At 40.2% G+C, this 22,683-nt stretch overlaps 1 protein-coding gene across 1 annotated transcript; it reads left to right on the top strand.

Moving 5' to 3' along the window:
- Positions 1-593: 593 nt before the first annotated feature.
- On the top strand, positions 594-22,209 carry SERPINE3 (serpin family E member 3). The gene is made up of 8 exons (XM_075491993.1): positions 594-852; positions 5,296-5,529; positions 6,831-7,028; positions 12,324-12,522; positions 13,860-13,960; positions 17,154-17,240; positions 19,614-19,697; positions 22,169-22,209. Exons 1-8 carry the CDS (start codon positions 594-596, stop codon positions 22,207-22,209), a joined length of 1,203 nt encoding a protein of 400 aa, XP_075348108.1.
- Positions 22,210-22,683: the final 474 nt, after the last annotated feature.

Below are 22,683 nucleotides of genomic sequence, written 5' to 3' on the forward strand. Positions count from 1 at the left end.
ATACAACCTTGTTTCACTGGGATAAATTTCATAGAAGGAATATCTGGAGGGGGGGAGGCGGAATTTGAAGCCAGCCTTTTGCCAACTTGAATCTAAACCCCAGCCTGGAGACCCTAGTTAGATACCCGCACCTCACAAGGGGTGGCCTTCCTTCTGGGTGTTGGATGTGACCCCCTTTCTGCTGGGGACAGAAAGGAGCTGTGGGTGCTCAGCAGCACAGAGACCGCACGAAGGTGTCCCACCATGCGTGCAGGTGGCTGACTTTTTAACTGAGGGGTTCTGTGTCTTCACGCAGTGGAATGGCCAACCATCCTACACGGGTACAGCATTCTGGAAAACTCAGTTCTCGTTAGTCAACACAGTCATCAGCATGTCCCTACATCTTTTTTTTGTTTTTTTTTTTTTTTTACAATAGCCACTGGGTAGACCTGGACAAGTATTTTAACAGTGATCATTACTATTGCAAGCGATATCTTAACACTGATGGAAAGAGAAAGTTCCTCTGTCAGGTCATCCTATTGCTTTTCTAAATATATCTGTATTATTAATTGCAGGTATGATTATCTGGTGGAGAGTGTTCCCAGCTCGCTTTCATGTTGCCCATTTTCTTCTCTGCATTTATCCTGTCTACTTGCTGCTTCACCAAAGGAAACTGCATCTCCTATGATGAGCTGAAAGAGCTGAAGACTGAATTTGCCATCAATATCTACCGGCATGTATCGGAAGCAGAGAACAGAACCAATCTGGTAGTCTCTCCAGCAAGCGTGGCTGTTTCTTTGGAGCTGCTGCAGTTTGGAGCTCAAGGAAATACCTTTACGGAGCTGCAGGATGCCCTAGGATACAACATTCATGGTAACGTACTGCTTAAAAAAAATACTTATTTTCTTACATTTTGCAATAAATTCACAGCTTTACTAAGGAGACAGCAATTGCATACATCATACTAAACTTCTGTCATCTGTCTCACTACAAGATGTAGTTTAGGAGTGTTTTCTCCATCTTTGATAGCCAGGTATCAGCTGGGAAACGGAAACTCAAGGGAGTATTTGATATGCATGTTAGTCCTCTTTTTTCTTCATCAGTACTTACTCTCTTACTGCACCGAAATACAACTACATCTAGAAAAGCTACTTCCATGAACAGCAGAATTGCTGCCGGTTTCCCAGAGGTTCATCGTGTCTGTTGTGTCCTGGCCTCCCCTGTGTCCTCTGCAAGGAGGTGCCAGGCAGGAGGTGCCATTTTCTGCAAGGAGGTGCCATTGTCTCTCCTATCCCATTAACAAATTTTATGAAACCTATAGAAATTGAATTATCTTTAAAACTTTGCACCTTTTTCTAATGTTATCACATCTGGCCCAAAATATGAAAAGTTATAAGGAGACTGGCAAAGAGAGATACACATGGACAGATGGATGGTGCAATTGCATCTTTCCCTGAAAGCAGGCTAAAATAAAACTCACTGGGAATCTGGAAGGGATATGGAAAAGGCAGATGTCTTAAAATCCAGCATTAAGTCAGCTGAATTTAAGGATGCTGTTTTCATTTTAGCTCTGGATTATCCTACCATCTCACATCACATGTCAAAAACTATTTTACATTATGGGCACAATGTTTATGAAAAGCAGATGACTGCCTCATCTTCAAAATTTGCAGCTTACATACAAGACTTATGTATAGAGATGACACCACTATTTCTCAGCATAAAATTTACTTTCAGCTTATGAAGACTAAAGATAAAACCTACAGCAATTTCCCCGTCCTGTGCTGTAACCTGCCTGAGTCACCATTACTGTTCTGTATAGCACTGATATTCAAAACCAACACAGCAGTAAGAGCTAACTCTGGCCGATATATACAGACACAGCTGCATGTACTGACACAAGGACAGTGCAGCTATATTATGAGCAGCTGATATAATAAAGTCTTGCCTATAAGACTCCTGGTTCTGTAAATGCGGTAGGGTAATTTTAAACGACATTAATTCATACAAGGATTATACCTTGCTTGACACTTCTGGTCATTAGGGGCTCAGTTATTAAGAAAGAACCTTAAGAATAATATTGCACAGTGAAATTCAGGCACAGATCTCCACACAAAACGTAACAAAGAGAAGTGCAGAGGTTGTTAATGACCTGCTAGCTCTTTTGCACTGCCTCACCTCTTCCTGTGTGGCACATCATATCAAGCAGACATTTTATCTCCGTTTCAGTTGTCTGTGGCACAAGCCACACGAGCTTTGGCTTTCAATAATAGTAACGCATGAATGTGAAAATAAAGTAGGATGAGATCTATTGCTATTGGTTGTAACAGCACATTTCCAGTGACAGAGGAGGAAGCCACTTCCTCAAATGGTTTAAATCAAATAAATAAATCAAATACTTAGATCAAATTTCCTATCAGATGAGTAAAACCAAATCACGTATATATGCATATCTGATAAAATTCCTTTCTTCCGTGAGATGTTTGCATTACTGTTTCTGTTGGTCTGTCTTAAACAATGATGAAGGATGTGGTTAAAACCTTAGCAGGCTGAAAACAATGAAAACATTGATGGTTCATTCACTATTCACAGAGAATCCGCTCTTACATGCACTTGTAATCTTCTTTTAATGTTTGAAAGATTTGTTCACCTTTATTCTAGTACTAAGAAAAACAATGTATAAAGGGATGTCTCTCTAGACAGCACAGACAAATGACATGCTTTAAAATGCTTTCTTCTTGCTGTTTTATTTTATCCATGGTAGAGTATTTTAAAGCAATTTTGAACTGTTTTCCGAGTAAGAATTCAGGACTTTGGTTAGCTAAGCACTTTGATATGACTGAAATTACAAGCTCAGGATACCACACCTCACGTTAACATCTGCTTCTAATTTACCATCTTTGATTTCTCACATCCTCCAGAGAGCTTGCCAAATGCTTCTGCACTAATGCAAAACACACGAGAAAAGCACTTTACACCTCAGACCATGTGAGTTTTCTTGACATCTGTTCAAGGAGTTCAATATTTTATCCCTTAAAGAGTAATAGATCTGAATTTTAATACCAAACTTCCCACAGGTGATTAGTCTTCCTGCAGGTTATTAAAGGAGCACTATTAGGTCAGAAAATGTGCACTGGATTCTCAGGTGGTAGAAATCGGTAGACGTGAAAATCTCCCTTTACGCCACCAAGAATCTGAACCAATGTAGTAAAAGTCTCCTGATGACACCTGGCTGGCAGCTGGAGGTTCACGGAGATCCTGCCTAACACTCAGCCTGGGATCGGTCGGTCCAGGCAGGATGGACTTCCCCGGTTAGCCACCCCAAACCGCCCATGTCCCAGGCGGCAGCCCAGCCTGACTCCTCTCCAGCACTGCCGACGCCCACAGGCATCTGGAGACACTGGGTGATTCCTCCGTTTGCCTAAGGTCTCCCTTGAGTCAAAACGGAGATTTCCAGTCAGCCCATAACGGTGAGCCCCGCCATGCCCATGGAACCTGGAATGCCCATGCCCATGGAATGCCCATGGAACGGGAACCTGGAGAAGCAAGGGGCACAATACTGATCCCCCTTGAAGACAGTGGCCAGCAATTCATACACAACAGTGAGCTGCTGAGATTTCACACAGAAACTGGGACACTTGGTGGGGAAACTAGAAAGGTCCTGGTGGTCCCACAGAGCCAAGAGGCACTGGTGTCTTGCTGAAGAAGAGCAGTGCTCCAGACATTTCCCAGTCCTTATGGAATACTTATTTATAGGAGTGCTGAAAACATCTTAAAGGCAAGGAACATTCTCAACAAGACTTTTATTGGCTGGGCATAGGCAAGTCTCCTCCAAAGCACAACAAGGGATATGGGAAAGGGGCTGAACCGCAAACACGGGAGGTTTGAGGAGATTTGACACAGAGCCCGTAAACATTGTTCAGACTGGGTGCAAGTCCCAGGCCTCAGGAGGTCACCTCGGCCTGAACCATCCCATCACAAACCATGACAGCAAGCAAAATAAAGACAGCCAGAAATGGCTGCTAAATCACCCTTCAAGGGAGCCTACTAGAAACTTTGTGATTTTAAAAATCATAGAATCATAGAATGATTTGGATTGGAAGGGACCTTTACAGGTCATCTAGTCCAACCCCCCTGCAAGAGCAGGGACAGCTTTAACTAGATCAGGTTGCTCAGAGCCCCATCCAACCCCCATCCAACCTGACCTTGAATGTTTCCAGGGATGGGACCTAAAAACACAAGATCCTCTACGTTTGCAGGACTCATGTTCCTGTTGGGCCCACACCTCGACCCTTTATCCATCACAGAAGCCACCACTGTTGAACTACCACGAGCTCCCCAGGAACAGGAGACTGGGGCACTATTCAACTATTTTCATCAGTAGACAACAAACCAGAGAATATATTACTGAATTTTTGAATGACACTGAGCTCGTAATTGCTACAAGCATTTTGGAAGACCAGAACAGAATTTAAAAGAATCCTGGAAAATTGAAGAAATGCGTGAAGTAAATAGGACACAATTCAATTAGAACAAGTGCAAAATTCTACATTTAGAAGGAATAATCAGCCGTTCAAACTGGGGAACAATGAGCCAAAGAATAGTGGTTTTAGGAAAGGATCTGAGGGTTCTTAGGAATTAAAAAAAATGAATATTGAATGGGAAATATAATTGTACTTCAAAAAAAAGCAGACACTGTTGTAGGTTGTATAAAAAGAAGAGTCTCCAGCTCTATTTAGCATTGCCAGGGCTCATCTGCAATACTGGGCCAGTTTGGGGAACCATCCTTCAAGAAACAAAACAACACATAAGGGCTAAGGGTAGCAGAGACAGACCTGGGGCAGTCAGGGAGATGCCTTTCCTGGGATGGGTGGCATCGATAATGGCAGGAGAAGGAGACAGCGGTACTGCAGCATTGGCAGCTCAGCCAGTCACGGCCAGAGGTGCTAAATCTCACTAATGGGAACTTGGAGAGTGCCCAAGAAAAAATAATGTACCTTATGAACTGTAAGACCTGTGTTTGCATAGAGGTGTGAGCCTGATGTGGAATCAGTCACTTGACATATCTGCACTAGAGTGATTTCTACAGCAACATGAAGAGTGCTTTCCTGTGCCCAGTGCCTCGCCGTCCTTGGCAGCAGTGCTTGACAGTAATACCCCGTGAAGTCAAGGGTGCTTCAGTTGTTACAGTGCTTTAACTTTCAGAGGACACCAGTGTCAGCACTGGAGTTGAGAGCTGCAGAGCCCTGGTGCAATCTCTGCTGTCCTTAGCCTCAACACGATAATGGCAGTTTTTCCCTCTCTCTTGCCTAGCAGATCAAAGCGTGCAGGATTTCTTGCACACGGTGTACGAAGGAGCGACCGACCCCAGCCAAGGCACAGTGGTTCAGCTGGCATGTTCCTTCTTCGTGGATGCCGGCGTGCAGCTCTCGCCCCGTTTCACTGCACGTGCTGCGCGCTGGGCAAACACCACCCTGCAGCAAACCAACTTTACTGACCCCAACAGAACCGCAGCCCAAATACAGCAATGGATCACCAGTAACCTTGGAGGTAACGTAACAACCCATGAGAATGATTGCACATGAATAAAATGTAAAATAAGAGTAACGAGAGAAATTGCATTTAACCAAGTATAAAGTTTTTTGCCACACTCCATGTTGTCCAAACCAAGGCTGAGAGCTAGGAAATCGAATTCTTGTGCTGATGCTCATTTCTAATGTGACGAAAGAGCTGGAATAGGTCTGAATCTGTGAGTATAAGTTTGCAGTATCAAGCTGGTAACCACTTGGCCTTGTTCCTCTAATTTTAAAAATGGCAATCCTTTGCAATGTTTTCAGTTTTAATGAGAAGCAGCCAAATTTCCCAGGGACCGAGTTCGCTGCACTGAATGCTTTCATGCTGCTGTGGGGAACACGCAGGGCCGTAAGCTCAGCAGTCAGACTCTGCGTTTAAAAAGTCAAAATGGGAAATTAAAAGAATTTACTTTCCACACAAGCAAGTAATGAAATTAAATTCTGTGTCAACGAAAAATTAATTGAAAAAGGAAGTCCTTAGAAGCAGTAGAGCAAATCAATCCCTGATTTGCCCTATCAACTTAAGTTACATGAGTATTAATTTGGCTATCAACATGTAAGGTGATGTTAAACACACACATTAAAGCTACTATTGGAAAAAAAAATTTCTGTCCTTCTCGAATGAACTGTAATAAGTGATCCAGCTTCATGATAGAAAAGTCTTGCTCTAGAAGCAGGTACTAAAATGGGAGTTCATATTGTGGTGCTCACATGCATATCGATGAATTAAAAGTGGATCACACTTTCAAAAATCTTTGAGATACCCAAAGCAGGATCAGTTGAACTGCCAAGTAAATAGGAGAGGGGGAGAATGAGGGTATGAGCTTCAGTTGACTTAGTTACTTCATAAAGCGGTCTGTAATCACGAATCCATTTCATGAGGGATTTCTGGTGCTAACAATGAACGACTCCAGGATACGTGTGGGCACATTTAAGCTAGAAAACCAGTTAGGGCCAGGGCATGGTGCTGAGCACTGGGCTGCTGTCACCCACGCTGTCCAGTGAGTAGCATAGTCCTGGCACAACTTTGGCCCTCAACATTGATCAGCTTGAGCTTGGTTCTGGGGAGAGGATGGAACAACAGGCAACCCCAATGTGGTCCACGTACAGGTGGGGAGGGGAAGGTAGAGGGTTTAACAGTGCCTTGTGAGTTGTGCCTCTTGCGCTTAGGGCCAGAGAGCAGTCCCGACTTGCTTTATTTACTCATACAGACCTGGCCTTTAGGCCTGGGCAAGTAGGATGGCATGTGTCCCCCCTCCCCACCTCTTTTCCTTGCAGATGGGGACGTGCATGGCATGCCATTGGAGAGCGCTGGGTCACCGCTGAGCCAGGTCTCCCTGGTGAGCACCATGTACTTCAAAAGCATGTGGCAAAAGAAGTTTTCCTTTATGGATACCCAGATGTTGCCTTTTACCACGGCAGAGGGCTCAACCCTGAACGTGCCCACAATGCATCACACAGCCGAAGTTAACTACGGTAATGGTCCTTGATCCAGATTTAGTCTATTGTACAACATGGAACAGTTTTATTTATTTAATTTCCACAGCTACTGTACTAAGATGTGTTATTTTCACAGCATGGAGAAGTCTCAGAAGAAATCCCATCAAATGAAGAAACCCACCTGGGTGCCCAAACTGACTCCTTATAATCCCAGGCCAATCAAGAAACAGATCCTGGGTTCAAAATGGTTCCCAAAATATCTACTGTCCATGCCCCGTCCCTCACAGACCAACACCTCCCAGCACTCCATAACAAACTCATCAGCTGTAGCAAACAACCGAAAGGCACCAAGACAACATGCCAGGAGAAGGGAACAGGAGAGACTGAGGGTACCGCAGTATATGAAGTGCTTTGCAATAGCATGGAGCTTGTTAAATAAAGCTACCTAGGAAGGGAGGACCACGGGAAGCACATCTGACCCCATGATAGAGGGGCAGTTAAGACTAAAACAGTATCAAGCCCCTACCGATTTGATTTGTGGGGCGGGTAAGCAATTTCCTGGCCCCTCAGCCTAATCACTGTTTGTCCCTTGAGTGTGTGAGCACCAGAGAGAGGATAGCATCGCCAGGAGCACCAGCACTGCACAGCCATCCCTCCTGTCTCTCCAGGCCTTTCTCCAAGGCTTTAGGGTAAAACTGCAAATCTTCAGGGCCAAACTCTGCAACAAAGCGGAGAGAAATTTTTATGGCCCTTATACCCAATCAGTGGATGATCTCAGCATGGGCTTAAAACAGTATAAACATAGGTCAAACTTTTATTTGTATAATATATTAATACAGTGTATGCTTCTTTCAAAGGCTTGGAGTATGCAGGTTGCTGACAGAAGGACTTGTGCTGTAGGCTTAATTTTCTACCACCAGAAATTCTGCCATTTAGCTCTACAATCTCTTTCAAAACATAAAAAGCTCCTTTCCCTTCTACCCTAAATTTCAGAGCAGCACTTGGGTAAAAACCTTCCTAATTCCAAGTCTAAATTTTTTAAAGACCGATTTATATCTCTTAGCATCATACCAGCTTTATCCTTTAAGTTAAATAGTTTCTCTTCAGCTTTGATATTTACTCCCAAATGTATTTGCAAGTCACCAAGCTGCCTCTCAATTCCCTGTTAGCTAAGCTGAAGATGCCAGGCTCTTCTAAACTATTCAAAAAACAGATATGCCAATTCTCTACTAGTCCTTTTCTGCACTTTTCCAATTTAAATCAATCTTTCTTGAAAATAAGTGACCAGGAATGTACATAATACCTTTAATGAGGCCATATACATGCTCGATAAAATGCTCTTAGTATTTCTATGACTTGCTAAAAATACCTTGCGTAGTGCACCGCAGAATCAGCTCCAGGTGGTTACTCAAGGTTGACCCCACGTGGGACTTTTTTCTTTCTCCATTTTTTTTCCAGCTGATGAGACCTAGGTAAATCAAGGAGAGGGAAATCTCCACAGGTACATACCTTTTTTTGTGTTTTTGAATCATCATTTGATTTCCACCACTCCAGTCATCATGGTAACCTCACTGTTTGACTTTGATGAAAGTCTTGAGTGTTGGCAATACTTTGGAAAGCCACTGGTAGCCTCTTTTCAACTCGGGAGCCCCTCCTTTAACTTAGCTCATTGTAGTTTCCCCTTCAAGTGGCTGCTTGCTGCCTTTCATTTCTTGCTCTAATTGCCATCACTTGTACCTGTAAATAGTGCCACAGTGAAACTATGTTTAACATTTTACTTAAAACTAGATGGCTGGACCTATGCCTTTTTATCGAATTAGTTATCAAGTCAAAAAAGCTTATAGATTTGTTTGCTAGGGTCTACTTGATATTGCAATTTATCTCACTTTCTGTTTCCCTCTGTGACTTGATTATTCTTTTCTCCAGAGTATGTTCTAAAACTTGTCAAACAAAGACCTAAAATTTCCCAGATTACTTTCTTGTTCTTTATAAACATACTCCTGTTTTCCAGTCATGGGAAACAATGAATCTACAGTCTATTAAAAATCTTTGCTGACCCATTTGAAATTCCACATCCAAGTTCTTTTCATATTCTGGGGTGGTGATCATCCAGGCCCCAGATTATTATTTGTCTCTCTCAAGTAGTGTAAACTTTGTTTCTGTCTCTGGTGTTGTAATATGTCCTGTTCTTTCCTCATTTCCATTACGAACCTCAGCATTATCCTTTGCTATATCATCAGATTATTTCTTTCCCATCAGTTCCAGCAAATAATTGGGATGAATCTAAAAAAAAAACCTTAATTCACAGTGTTCAGCAGCACCATTCTTTCTTCCTTTTTCTCTTGTTTATATGGCTAAAATATTTCCCTTTTCTGTGCAACAGTCACATCAAGCAGGCAGTTGGCAGCTCGTTATTTCTATGCCTTTTTATCTCTGAACCATAATTCACCTGGCTAAGGAATCACTTTTTCCACTCTTTGCAAGTTTGTTCTTACTGTTATGTCTTTCTTTGCGGTGTTTCTTCTTCCAGGACATCCTGGTGTGTCTACCACGCTTCCTCCTCCTGCTGGGACTGCCAGCTCCCGAGTGTATTCACACCTCTGACTTGGAGCACTCCCATCCTCTTGACATTTGAATCTTTTATAAGTTAATTGACTTTACTGAGGAGTGCAGAGTTTCCCTTTCCAAAACCCTACACCTTATCAACCTCATTGTTGAGCAACTTAAACTACTACATGAACTCGTGATCTTTCAGCCCTAGGTGATTTTGTATCACCAGCTCGCTGCAGGGACTTTGCTGCTTGTGCTATCTGGAACAGCCTCACCCTTCGTTGCTTCACAGCTATTCAGGTAAACAAAGAGGTTTCTTGGGACTAACATACAGCTGTTAGCTCAGGAACAGACCTTTTCTCTGAACTTTCTCTTTTAGCAGAGTGAGCTAAAGAAATGAGAGGTCTAAAATGACGGAAGGCAGGGGGCTGCCAGTGCTTATACAAGTGAAGATCTCGGGTAAAGACGAGTGACCAGAAATTCAGCAGCTGAGCTGCATTGACTGCCCATCCATTTGCTCCTGAGTCCTTGCAAACTTGATGTGAAATCATTAGTTGTGCTTGTCTCACCATTTGCCTAAACACAAGAATGCCATCCTATCGTCCTTAAGTAGGTAGCTGGAGCATTAAATATTTGCCCAGAAAAGGAAAGTTAACGAAAATACTGGGATTACCTTTCCATCCAGTCTGAAATGTGTGAGCTCTCTGCAGCTGGAGAGACTTTTGAGGAAAGTTGAAATGAGAAGGATCATTTAAAATTTGCTGATTGTCAGATTTGATAGGGCCAATTCAGTCTTTGTCACTAGAAATGATAGGAACATTTCTAACAAATCAGTTTGACATTCATAGAAAAGACAGGTTTACTACAGGAAAACGGAGGCAGGAGATAACTTTCCTTCATTATTAAATGATAGCAGCTGTCTACCTTCAGGATCCAAAACACAGAGCAAGACAGATTAGTTGTGGCCTGTTATCGATCTCAACATTTACAACATTGTTTATCCTTTTAACATGGCCATGCAGAACAAATCAGCCTGGGGACAATTAACACTGCTCTAAGAAAATGTCAACATTACTGTTTACAGACGCCTCTTAAACACTGCAGCTATTTTACATATATATATTCATTTTTCCAAGCAATTTGTTAACTATATTTGAATACTGGTTTAGCATATATATAATCTTTACGGAATGCTCAAAATCAGTTCAGGTTAGGAACGCTAAATGTTCTGACTCAATAATCTCAAGTCTTTGATTTTTGTTCCAATTAACAAATAAGGACTGTATAACCTTCATGCACAACATGCTGACTTCAAAATATCAGCATGCCCACAAATTGGGCACTGATGACCACAAACCACTCATGACCAGTGCACCACAAACGTAAATCTTCCCTGCTTGCACGTTGCAAACCAGAAGGTCTTTTCCTGGCAAAGTGATCCACGTGCTGGGAGGTGGTTTTAACAGCGCAATTCCCTGTCCACGTTGCATGGCAGGAGGGCTAATCCAAGAGCCTAAAATTTAATCTAGCAGAGTAATCAACACTTAATGAATCCTATCTAATCCAGACCTGCAAAACTAACAAATGTTGTACGCTAAACATTTGAGAAATCCTATAGCTACTTATTTATTGGCAAATATTTAGGTATTGTGAACATGAGCTACCTATATTCTGTTATTTACAACCCCTAACTGAATAAGTGTGAGTAATTACCCTTGAAGATACAACTACTACAGCTGGGTGAAGAGGGAATATTTTGGATGACCTACAGCAATGGCAGTGATAAGTCATTTGCTTGCAACTTGTATTTAACTCCTGGCCTGCTGACTATTGCTGAGTGTTTCTGAAATGCTAGTTATTGGATTAACAGATGAAAAAATAAGAAAGTAAAATTGTGATAATCGAATCTGTTCTACTGTATAACAGAGTCCGTTAGAAATGCCTGGACTAATTTTTTATTTAAATATGGAATTAAAATGGTACTTTTAAATGTCTGCTACAAATTGTTGCATAACTAATTACAAGTTCAGAAGCCCGCCAGCTTTTACTTTTGAGACTAGTTTTTATAACCTTCATCTGATTTTGGTATGTTTTAGGCCTAGATTTTCAAAAATAAGAAATTTGGTGCTTAAATAAGCATAAGCCTAAGTACTTTATTGTTTAATGTAACTATTTGTTTCTTGAAATAAGGTTAAAACTGATTTTTAAAGGTAGTAAAGATGGAAACATGAGGCAAAGTAGGTTGCAGTTAACTAAATACGACACTCTTCATTTTGTTTTTGTCGTTTCTATCGGTAGTGAATTTTTAGTGAAAGATATTAGAAAATTGTAAGTTTATTCAAAGAACAAGCATTGCAGGAACAGTCACCATAAAATTACTGTCATCACCTCAGTAATGTTTTTTAAACTCTAAGGAAGGAGGACAGCTACTATATGAGAAAGTAATAAAATATCCATGCTGTGTTGAGACAGTGCTTCAGGTACTATTACTGTCATTGGCATTTCTCTGCCAATATAAATATATACACACATACATATATATAAATATATATATATATATATATATATATATCTCTTGCACAATCAGCTCTGTTCAGATGAGCCACTGTTGTGAGTTAAGAGCAACCTGAGCTGGCTGTAAGAGCCCATGCGCTACAGACAGCCCCTTATATCCCATCACTGCTGTTCTGAGCCATCTGCTGACCCAGGGTTGGGTTGTGGGTTTTGAGGTTTTTTCCCCACTTGAATGATGAAATAAGATCTGTATTTGCCCACCTACAGGCCAATTCCAGACTGCAGCTCTGGAGGCTTTCAGCGTGGTCGAGTTACCCTACCTGGGGGAGAAACTCAGCATGTTCCTAATGCTTCCCAGCCACAAAAGAACATCTTTGTCCCAGATTGAGTCTCACCTTTCTGCCAAAACCATAACCCTCTGGGCCAACAGCTTAAAGAGAATGAAGATGGACATTTTTCTACCTAGGTAAGCAATATTAATACTGCAAGACGGCTTCACTACTTCGGTTGTTAGAATTCTGTGTGATAGTGCTCACGCAAGCAATGTGTGAGACAAAATCAAATGAGATACTTTCAGTTTTGTTATTCATCACATGATCAGAAAAGCTCTAACCCTTTCTTAAGCCATGAAGAGGTGAGCTGGTAACGCCAAAACTTTCTGGTATGCTCTGTACTGTTCTAAAAAGTGGCCTCAAGTTGCGCCAGGGGAGGTTTAGCCTGGATATTAGGAAATTTTACTTCACTGAAAGGGTTGTCAAGCATTGGAACAGGCTGCCCAGGGAAGTGGTTGAGTCGCCATCCCTGGAGGTATTTAAAAGACATTTGGATGAGGTGCTTAGGGACATGGTGTAGTGGTGGTCTTGGTAGTGTTAGGTTTACGGTTGGACTCGATGATCTTAAAGGTCTTTTCCAACCTATACGATTCTGTGATTCTGTGAAAAACCAAGTATTTCAGCTGATCCTACAGTTTTTACTTAAAATTTGTTTGGTCTCCTTTTAGATCTTTAAAATCCTTTAAAGATCTAAAAAGAGACAAATGTTCCTCGCCCTTTCCCACATTCCATTTTTCTCTTTGCTTAAAGAAGAGTAAATACATAACCTTTAAAAAAAAAAGCAATAGCTTATTTTTACAACTTGCTAGTATACTACAGAAGTACTCTACAAAGACCTTGGGGCCCCCCACCAGTCATACCCATCTTTCTGTGCACAAAGCAAGTTTCAGCCATCCGTTTTCCACATTAGTCACTCATCATTGCTAGCAAAGGCACACGTCCTGGAGGTATTTTCTATCATCTATTCAAACAAAATTGCATAGCAGGAAGAATCAGGTGCAGGAGGGCCTTTTGTGGCTGTACCTATTGTATGGATCAGCATGGAAGGGCTACGTTACACATCTCTTACAATACATTCCCTACCTTAACAAAGCGCTGAAAAACAATTTGTACATTAACATTCGTTTTCTCCAAGCTAATCTTTTGCAAATGTTTCAAAAGGCCCTTTGCTACAGCCAAAAAGATTGTTAAAAAGAGGACACCTGGGGAAATGCAGAGTTCACGCACCAAGAAGACTGAGAGGTGGTCTGATTGCAATAGATGGAGGCAAGAGATTCATTCTGTTAACGTCTTCAGGTGAAGATGAGTCGCTTTTCTGCAAAGTACACGTAATCACACAGAAGGCATTGGGCTCATACAGAAATAGATGGATGAAATGCAAAGGCTTGAAATACACTGCATCTGTTCCACCTTTTAGCTCTATGAAACTATGAATCCCCCATTTGAATAAAATCTATCATATTCATTTCAGGTTCTGTATTCAAAGCCTTTTTGACCTAAAGACAGTTTTTTCTGCCTTGGGAATTAGAGACGCATTTGATCCCATCACTGCTAATTTTAAAGGTATTTCAGGTAAGAGGCTTGACTGAATAAAAAATGATCACTGACCCAATAGTTGTAGACTCTTACATTTTAATGATTCAGTAGACCTGGGCCTTCTGAATTGATTGTACTTCTCCCTCTGTGAAATTGTAAAATACAGTTCACACTCAACCGTTCTACTTTATTATTGGCAATTGTATTTTGAGCTGTTGTTTTGTAGGAAAGAGGAATCTGAAAGGGACAGGGTTGGTTTTGGTCTTGCTTTATTTTTTTTTTCTTTTTTCTGCCCCTTCTTTCTTTAAGATTAAAACTGTGAAGACAGCATAGCTCTGGAAACTGGTTATTTATTCAGAAATTTAGAATACTTTAGCAAAACTTGCATTCCTATTTGTGTTTTTAAATAGTCATTTAACAGTTAGGGATCCTGGTCCAACAAGTCAGTATTCCAACTCCTGGCACTGCAAACAATATTGGCGCAAACAATATTGGCATATGCCCATGCTATGTTGTCTTGCTAATCCAGTAACCAGTGGACTAAATTATACTTTGCCTTTGCTAAAATACTAGTGTTACGATTGTAAACTGTCTTGGTTTTGGAAGTCTGAAATTATGCCACTCCTTGGAAAATTTTTATCCCTATTTAATATTAAGTACTAAAATAATCCAAATTATCTATTTCTTTTTTTTTTTACTACTTTCAGCAACACAAATTATTTCAACTTAGTCATTTCTGCTCATAGCAAAGACTCAGAGTGGTAGCAGCTCCTAGAGATGCAGAGAGTTCATGCAATTCTTGTGTGTGTGAGTAAATAAATGGAGGTATGACAACAAGAAATTCCTCCAATTTAGACAAACCTGCTTTTACAGAAAAGTTGCTTTTCTGGGATGAACCTCAGAAGGCACATTACTTACGGGGTTTTTATACCCCTTTTAAAACTGAACATAGCATTTTTTTATTGCAGTACATATCTCAGACTGCAAAGAGATGCACGTTAAAAATAATTTGTTATGCCCACTTATTTGTTAAAGCCTGCTGCTTTTTTTATTGCAAACAAATGTTAATATAGTGATAAAGTGCACAAGGATACATTTTATGAAGTTAACATCTATTTAAATAAGATAAATACTTTGAGGAAATGAACTCCATCATAAACAATCTCATTTAGCAGCTTCTTTCCTATGCAACTTGGTGGCTTTCTGCTTCACATCACACAGGGTAAGGCTTATAGAAGTATTTGATCCTGCCTGTGGCAGAGTTATGGATTAAAGGACATATTGAGGCCCTTTCTCAGTTCTACTCTTACACTACTCAGTTATGTATCGCAATAGTAGGATTATAGCTATGGTAGTCTAAGAGTTACGTGAGGCAGAGTTTATAAGGAAGGTTTATCTTTTATTTAACCAATAGATACAGCTGGAAAAAGAACAGGTAAGTTTTCAGTTCCTCTTCCATATGAAGAAGAAGCCATAATCTTCAGAATATTTACTCCCAGGTCACATTTAGCAAACAAATGTGTTACTTCATTTCAGACCTGGAATAGCTTCTTTATGCCTGAAAGCTTCCATTTTTTTTTCCTCCAAAATACATTAGGTCTTTGTGATCTAATTAAAAAGATTCTGCCTCTCCTCAGTTTTGTCTTGCTTGTTTCCATCCCAGATTTTTGACAGGACAAAATTCAGATAGAAACACATAAAATGTTCTTTTAGTATTTCCCTATTTTCACCTATATGTCAGACTCGATACTTATATCCAGACAAGAAAGAAAAAACCTCACAACCTTCCCCTCTTTCTGCCCTCCACAGGGGAGAAGCAGACTTGTAACTCTCCTTGGTATCCTTCTGAAATTAATTTTTTTCCAAGCTCCATTTTATGTCACAGTCCCATTGCTTCTTCCTGAAGAGCAGTTTTTCTGCAGTTTCCCTTCCAACCGTTCCTTGATCCAGTATTCATTCACTGTCCCCACTGTGTTAATTTGTTTCTGCTCTCACCATGTAACCTTGCTTTCCACCACAATCTGGGAGACCTCTCAAACTAGTAATTCCCATTCAGCGTTCAGTCCACTGTTGTCCATACAGTGAGAAAACAGTCATAAAGATGAAAAAACAGGTAAACATGGGTAGAAATGAGGGAGAAGAGGGTATTCAGATTGGTGGTCAAAGAGGCAGTCAAATGTGTGCATTCCTACCCACGCTGGCAAGGGACCTGCCTCCCTCTGTCAGCAACAGAGAGATCTGAGACACGCTGTCTTCCCTAGACTAAAGTAACTTAACGTCACCTTCCTCACGTGTTATCTCACTTTAACGATGTTCCTATACTGTGCCAAAGCAATGCTCTTCTGTAGCCTGAGCCCAACTCCCACCACTGGACACCAGTGGAAATGGGCCAGATTGCAGCTGGCTCCGTCAGCAGAAATGCGAGGACACTTCACAGCTCTTCCAGGTTTATACCGCTACAAACACAGTCAAAATCTTGTCATCCCCTCTCCCCCAGATTAGCAAGCAGATCTGAATTATGAGAAGTCAATAGCAGAAATGCCTTTAAGCAGAAAAATATTCCAACTTCGCATTCACAGTAGTGATTCTTTCCTAAGAACTTCACTGCTTGTCTGAAAGCAGGATCCACGTTTCATGTGGAAGTCAGAGGTACCTGGGCCACCAAGCAAGCTGCACTCTGAAAAAGGACATGTTCAGGCAGATACATTCAAGACACAGAGGAACGTTTTCGCTTACTCTCCAAGTTGCCTGCACATAAGGTCACACTGGTCCAAAAGCCATGTAGTCATACTATCTCAGCTACCTGCTGAGCTAAAAAGTCCTTAATATCAAGCCAGCTTAGATGTCCAGACTGTCTATGCTCATCCATATTAGGCACATGTATGAAAACTCAGCAGCTGAGTCAAAATTAGAACTGAGGATCTTCTAATGTGTAAGCCAGATACAGAAAAAGCAACTGAAATGCGGGTTTATACTGTGCTGTCTTTCTGAACATGATGTGGTGAAGGAACCAATAGAAGGAATTTGCAACAGGAAAAAAAGCTAATAATGGGACATGTATTCAGTATGCTGTCATTGAATTAGTTGCCCAGGTGAAATACCTAACAGTTGTCATCCTTAGATTCTGCAGAAAAAAGGTAAAAGCATTCTGAATTAAGAAGAAAAAAATGGTGTTCACAATGGATTTCAGAAAATAACTATTAATACTCATTTCTGGGGTATTTTGCAGAGCAAGGTAGTCTTTATATTTCAGAAGCTATTCACAAAGCAGAGATAGAAGTAACAGAAGATGGCACGAAGGCATCAGGAGCTACAGGTAAATCCAATATACAAACTTTACTTTTAACTTCTGAAGATTATCACTACAGAAACAACTACTAGTCTTTCATTAAAAAAAAAAAAAAAGCATGGTAGCATTTAAACATATGCCTAAACTTACTTTAAACTTTTATATTTAACACACTTCCATTTTACGTTTGTAATTGTTCATAAGAACTCTTAAAACTCTTCCCTTTCCATGTTTGATCTTAGACCAACATATAAAGACTCAAGTGAAAACCAGCTTCACCAGCCCAAGGAAAGTCCAGTTTAAGAAAATAAACTACTACTTTTTCTGTTGGATCAAATCTGTTTGCTCAGGTCATAAAAGCAAAGAATGAAAAAAATTACTAATGTTTTGTCCATAGCTCCTGAACCATTACAGGGTTTATTTCTTGAAGATTGTCTCTTTGAAGGTCATTGAAGGTCATGATGGGAAAGTTTTGTCTTCATGAAGATAAGCTTGTTTCTTACGTACTTTGAGGTGTGACCTTCGTGTGCAGTAGTTTCTGCTAACAGATCATTTCCAAGTGAGCAGCTGGGGCTGGCTGAGCGGGGAGATTCAGAGTAAAATCTCAGCTATGGACTAGAGTGTCAATAAATGACCTTCATAAGCTGAATGACACTTCAACAGAAATCCTCCATCACAACTTACATAAAACAGGGGAACTAAAATTATTGAGCAAAAAGAAAAATCCCTATTTTTCTTTTTGTCACATGAGCTTTATGAAAGAAGGCCTGCGCTTTTTTGTTTCCCTTTTGGAAGCCTCAGGTGCTCCAGAGATGCTACAAGTCAGCATGAAAGGCAGCAGCAGCCCTAGACCCCTGCATTGATTACATAGGCATTACTGCCACTTGCTTCTCTTCCGAAGCTGAACGCGTCCTCCAGCTGTTCAAACATCAGCACAGCAGCAGGGTGATCCTTAACCACATCTCGCCTTGCTGCTTCCCGGGGCTGCGCTGACTGTAGATGTGCTCCACACCCACATTGCAAACGCTGGTGGTCCTTGACTGCAGACCAGGGCAAGATCTGGGTCTCTCCCATTTCTCCTGCTTGCCCTCCTTTCTTTCAGAAAGAAATCCAAGAGGCATGTAGGGAGAGCACCGCACTGCATCTCACTGAGGTGCCCACGATGCTGGGCTGCTCTGTGAATTGCGCTGCAGACGTCCCATGGTTCATGATGCTAAAAGGAACCTGAGCCCCTGGTTTGGTGTAGTATTCCTCTAGCAACAACTCCGAATAAGACACATGCTGTACATATGTGGGTTCACAGTGAAAATTTGTCATAACTAAGTTAACCTTTCTGCAGAGCTGTACAGCTTTAAATTTTATGACAATTTTCATCTCTACTGGGGCATTAGTATTTCTAGTAATTTTTCTGGTAATTCTCACACAAAATAAAAGCTTTTAGGTGGCTTCAATTACATACCAAAAACTAAGGGTAATAGCAATCAGACATCAAACCTTCATCCCATTGAAACCAATGCCAAAACTTCCCTTAACTCCAGTCAAACCAAGCTAAGAAGCTGATTTTAAAAGGTATAATTACGTTTATCGTTTACTTTAAAAGCTCTGGATCTAGTCACACAGTGGCTTGAAAGCTAAAGTAGGCACTATTTTAGGAGCACCGAAATAGTGCCGCTCAAAGTAGTTTTACTGAGTCTTACTTGAATTTTCAATTGAATTCCATTGTTTTAACTGCTCATTAAAAAATAATCCAAATCTGGGGGGTTTAGTATTGGCGTTTTTTGACAATGCATTCTTAATATTATATGGCTACAAGGAAGAATTTATTTAAACAAGATGTGTTTTAATAATAGCTGAGCCATCATAATTCTTAATGACTCTTTAATAATTAACCCACAACTAGAGAGGGGAAAGACAGTCATAAATTGAGATTGAGGATACTTAGGTTTTGTTGAGAGCTCTGACAGAGAAATTCCAGGTTGACATAGATATTTCTCTGCTGTTTGTCTCCCATTTAGAAAAGGGACTACATTTGTGCCTTGCTTATCTTTTTTACCAGAACAGCATAGCTAGGAATTGGCTAACGGGTTAGGCAGTAGCATGGTATGATTTCAGCAGAGTCAGGGCTGTGATAACACAAATTACATTACCTTTGAAATCCAAAGCCAGCCAGACTCACTTCAGCAACGAAATACACACGAACCACCTGCATGTAGTCTCACAACACTTCACTTGGTCGTTCACCCAGACTGATTTCACTGTTGGATAAAATGATTGTTTTATTCTTAAAGTAGGGGAGCAACTCAAAACTCAAGGTACTAAACATCAGAACTTGACGGCACTGTACAGAAGATGAAAAGAAAACGGACGCATTTTACTAATGTTTTCTTTGTTGCATTACAGCAATGGTATTACTAAAAAGATCTCGAACGCCTATTTTCAAAGCAGACAGACCTTTCACATTTTTCCTGAGACAAGCTAACACAGGTATGCATGCTCTGCGTTTCAGTAGCAGAATTCTTCACAAGTAGCACTGAAATCAATAACAAGTTCTTTGTAAATAGCATGCCATTCTTCAGTCCAGGAAATTTCAACAACCATGGAAACATTGGGTTTAGGGTTTTTAAAAGCATGAAGAATACAGTTTAATTTCTTTAAAAAGAATGCATGATAGTCATAGAAGTCAGGGAAGCCAGATTAGCCTCTTCTATGTATACGCAGTATGTGCTCAAAAAGATTTCTACCATAATTATAGGCACTAGAAAGATCTTATACATCTTAAATGCCCCAGGATTAGGGACCAACCTCCACAGGGTGATTCAAATTACAAATGGGCTGCATCAGCTGGAGTAATACCTGAAGAAGTTCAAATAGAAATCTTTCCCTATAAATGAAACTTGTTCATGCCTACACAGATGGCACACGGCAAACAGACTTCTGCCTGTAGGCACCAGGACTCCACGGCCTGAAATTCCCTGTATTAATTCTACCTCAGTAGTTTCTAGGGGGACAGCTCAGAAATTCTGAAGACCAACAATCTTTTGCCCAGCTACAGCTCAGAATATGCAGAAGAAAGTTTCTCTTCGCTTGTAACTTGAATATCAGCACCTTTTAGGAGATACTTTTACACATCTGGACTCTTCACTACTTAGTATCCTCATGAGACATTCAGGTTATCAAAAGCCATGGATACTCACTGCATGTAATCAGGTAACTTAGCTCTGCAAAAAGCCTAACTTGTATCTTCACTTTTGCAAGGAACTGCCAAAAAATGCATGTTTCTTTTGCTACTGATAGCTCTTTTTCTCGTGAAGGAACTGCCCCAGCCCCCAAAAGAAACAAACAAAACCACAGAGCATGTCTGAAAAAGTAAAGCATCACAGTGCTCCTTTGGCTTCAGTATTAGACTATATGTCTCATTTCAGATGTCCAGTTGTGTAAGTCACTCCAGAATCTCTGTCAAAGGAAAACACCATATAGCTCGTTGGCAATAACAAAGAACTGCATTATGCACCATTTAGCAAGTGTCTGCTCCTCCAAAGCATCAGGCCACCTCCAACAACTCTGACCATTCTTAGCAATGCAGTAAATTTGCACCTTAAGTATTTTCCTAAAAATCCTTCCAACCACCAGGTTTCTCTCATAACTGGGGTCACATCCATTTAGATTTCCAGGGAACATATAATCATTTACAGGGTTCAGTAAAACACTGGGGCCTGGCAAGAAGACCGAGGAGAATCATTTTCCTTATCTGCTTCCAAGCAACATACTCTGTTCTCTTAGTCGGTGAATACCTGTGTATGTAACACACTGCTCTGCTTTAAAAACCTGTATCTTACACTTTGACCAAAATGCAAACACATATTTGTAAAGAGAAAAGCACTACCTTAGTGGAGGTTTTCTTTTAAATATGTTTTGGCAATCATTACCATTCAATAAATAAAAGTATTTTTACTTGGCGAATGCAGAATTAAAAAAAAAAAAAGGCACTAAAAGCTGATCTATGAAACCTGAGCCACGGATTCTCCAGGATTAAGAACAAACATTTCAGTGAATACAATTGCTCAGTTTACAGTATATGATAAATCATATAAATAGGAAGGAAATCAGACTGTAAAACAGGATTTTTATATGAAGCATAAGAAAATATATACCTTCCAATCAACTCAAAATCAGAAGTACATTTCTGTAATTTAAGCTTCCTAATGCAAAAAGCGAAAACCGTGACAACATTCAGCCATTTCGTTTGTTCAGACTTAGTGACTGAAGTTATTCAGGTATGAAAAGGGGAAAGGGTAAACCAGATCTGTTTTTAATACGTTTTATTAACCTAGCAAGATATACTTAAAACTTACTATCCCCATAAAGTTCAAAATGAATCTTTATGTAGACCAAAAGTCTTCATTGTATCAGTCTTCTAGTAATAGCAGAAATAGATTTTCCAAGATTAAAAATAGCATAGTTCTGCCTGAAGTAATTGAAAAAGTTTGGATTTTTTAATCTGAATTTCAGGTTTGAACACGTTCCCTTTGAAGGACAGGCAAGGTAACAGCAATACAAACAACTGAACCACAAATTCAATTAATCTGAGGCAATGATTTCATTCAAGGGATTGTAATAATCTCTTCTGTAACTGCAATATCAATGCAAAGGAATGAATTTAGGCTCTGTTTTGCTCAGTTCAAAAGTGATTCTTTAGCCAATGGTTTGGGTAAGTTCCAAGTTTTGGCAAATTTCTGGTTTGGGTTACCAACTATTTGGAAAGGCCTCTTTGTTTTTAATACAGCAATGTTCAAATTATTCTAAGGCAAGCATGCGATTGCAGTTGATTTTTCCATACAAGCAATGAGTGGTCACAAATCTGCTAGTTCTGTGCTTAATTTATGTATTTAAACTGTACTACACTTTGAAAATGTGGTCCCAAACTGAAATAATGTTAATATTGTTTTCATTTACAGGTTCAGTACTCTTTATAGGAAGAGTTACAAATCCTTCATAATAAACACTAGACAAATACACTGTCTTCTGTTCCTATGATGAGCTTTCCTTCAATGAAATTAAAGGCTACATTATATGTATTTATTAAAACGCTGTTTTAAACAATATCACTTTCGCAAGAATAAGAGTGAGCAAGTCCTCCACTACCTTATTACTTTGTACACACTATTGGAAACTGAGAGCTGTCTAGGAATCCTTAGCACCACAAATACAGCAAGGATAGTAAGCATGTAAACATTTGAGGTAAAACTGAACAGATTGCCACCTAAATGTTTAAGAATATGGGCCAACAGCTTCTCCTTAACTTCTTCATCAAGGCTAAAGTCAGCTTGATTGTTGCTGAGTATGTAGGCCATCTGAAAGAAAGCATCCCACAAGAAAACTTTGTGATATATGTTATTTTTGAAGCACAACTTTATTTCCCTGTCCTGAAGTCAAAAACTTAAGAAAAAAAATTGAAGTTCAGTCTGGTCCC

This window comes from Mycteria americana, chromosome 1 (assembly GCF_035582795.1).
Source record: "Mycteria americana isolate JAX WOST 10 ecotype Jacksonville Zoo and Gardens chromosome 1, USCA_MyAme_1.0, whole genome shotgun sequence".
Classification (NCBI taxonomy): domain Eukaryota; kingdom Metazoa; phylum Chordata; class Aves; order Ciconiiformes; family Ciconiidae; genus Mycteria; species Mycteria americana.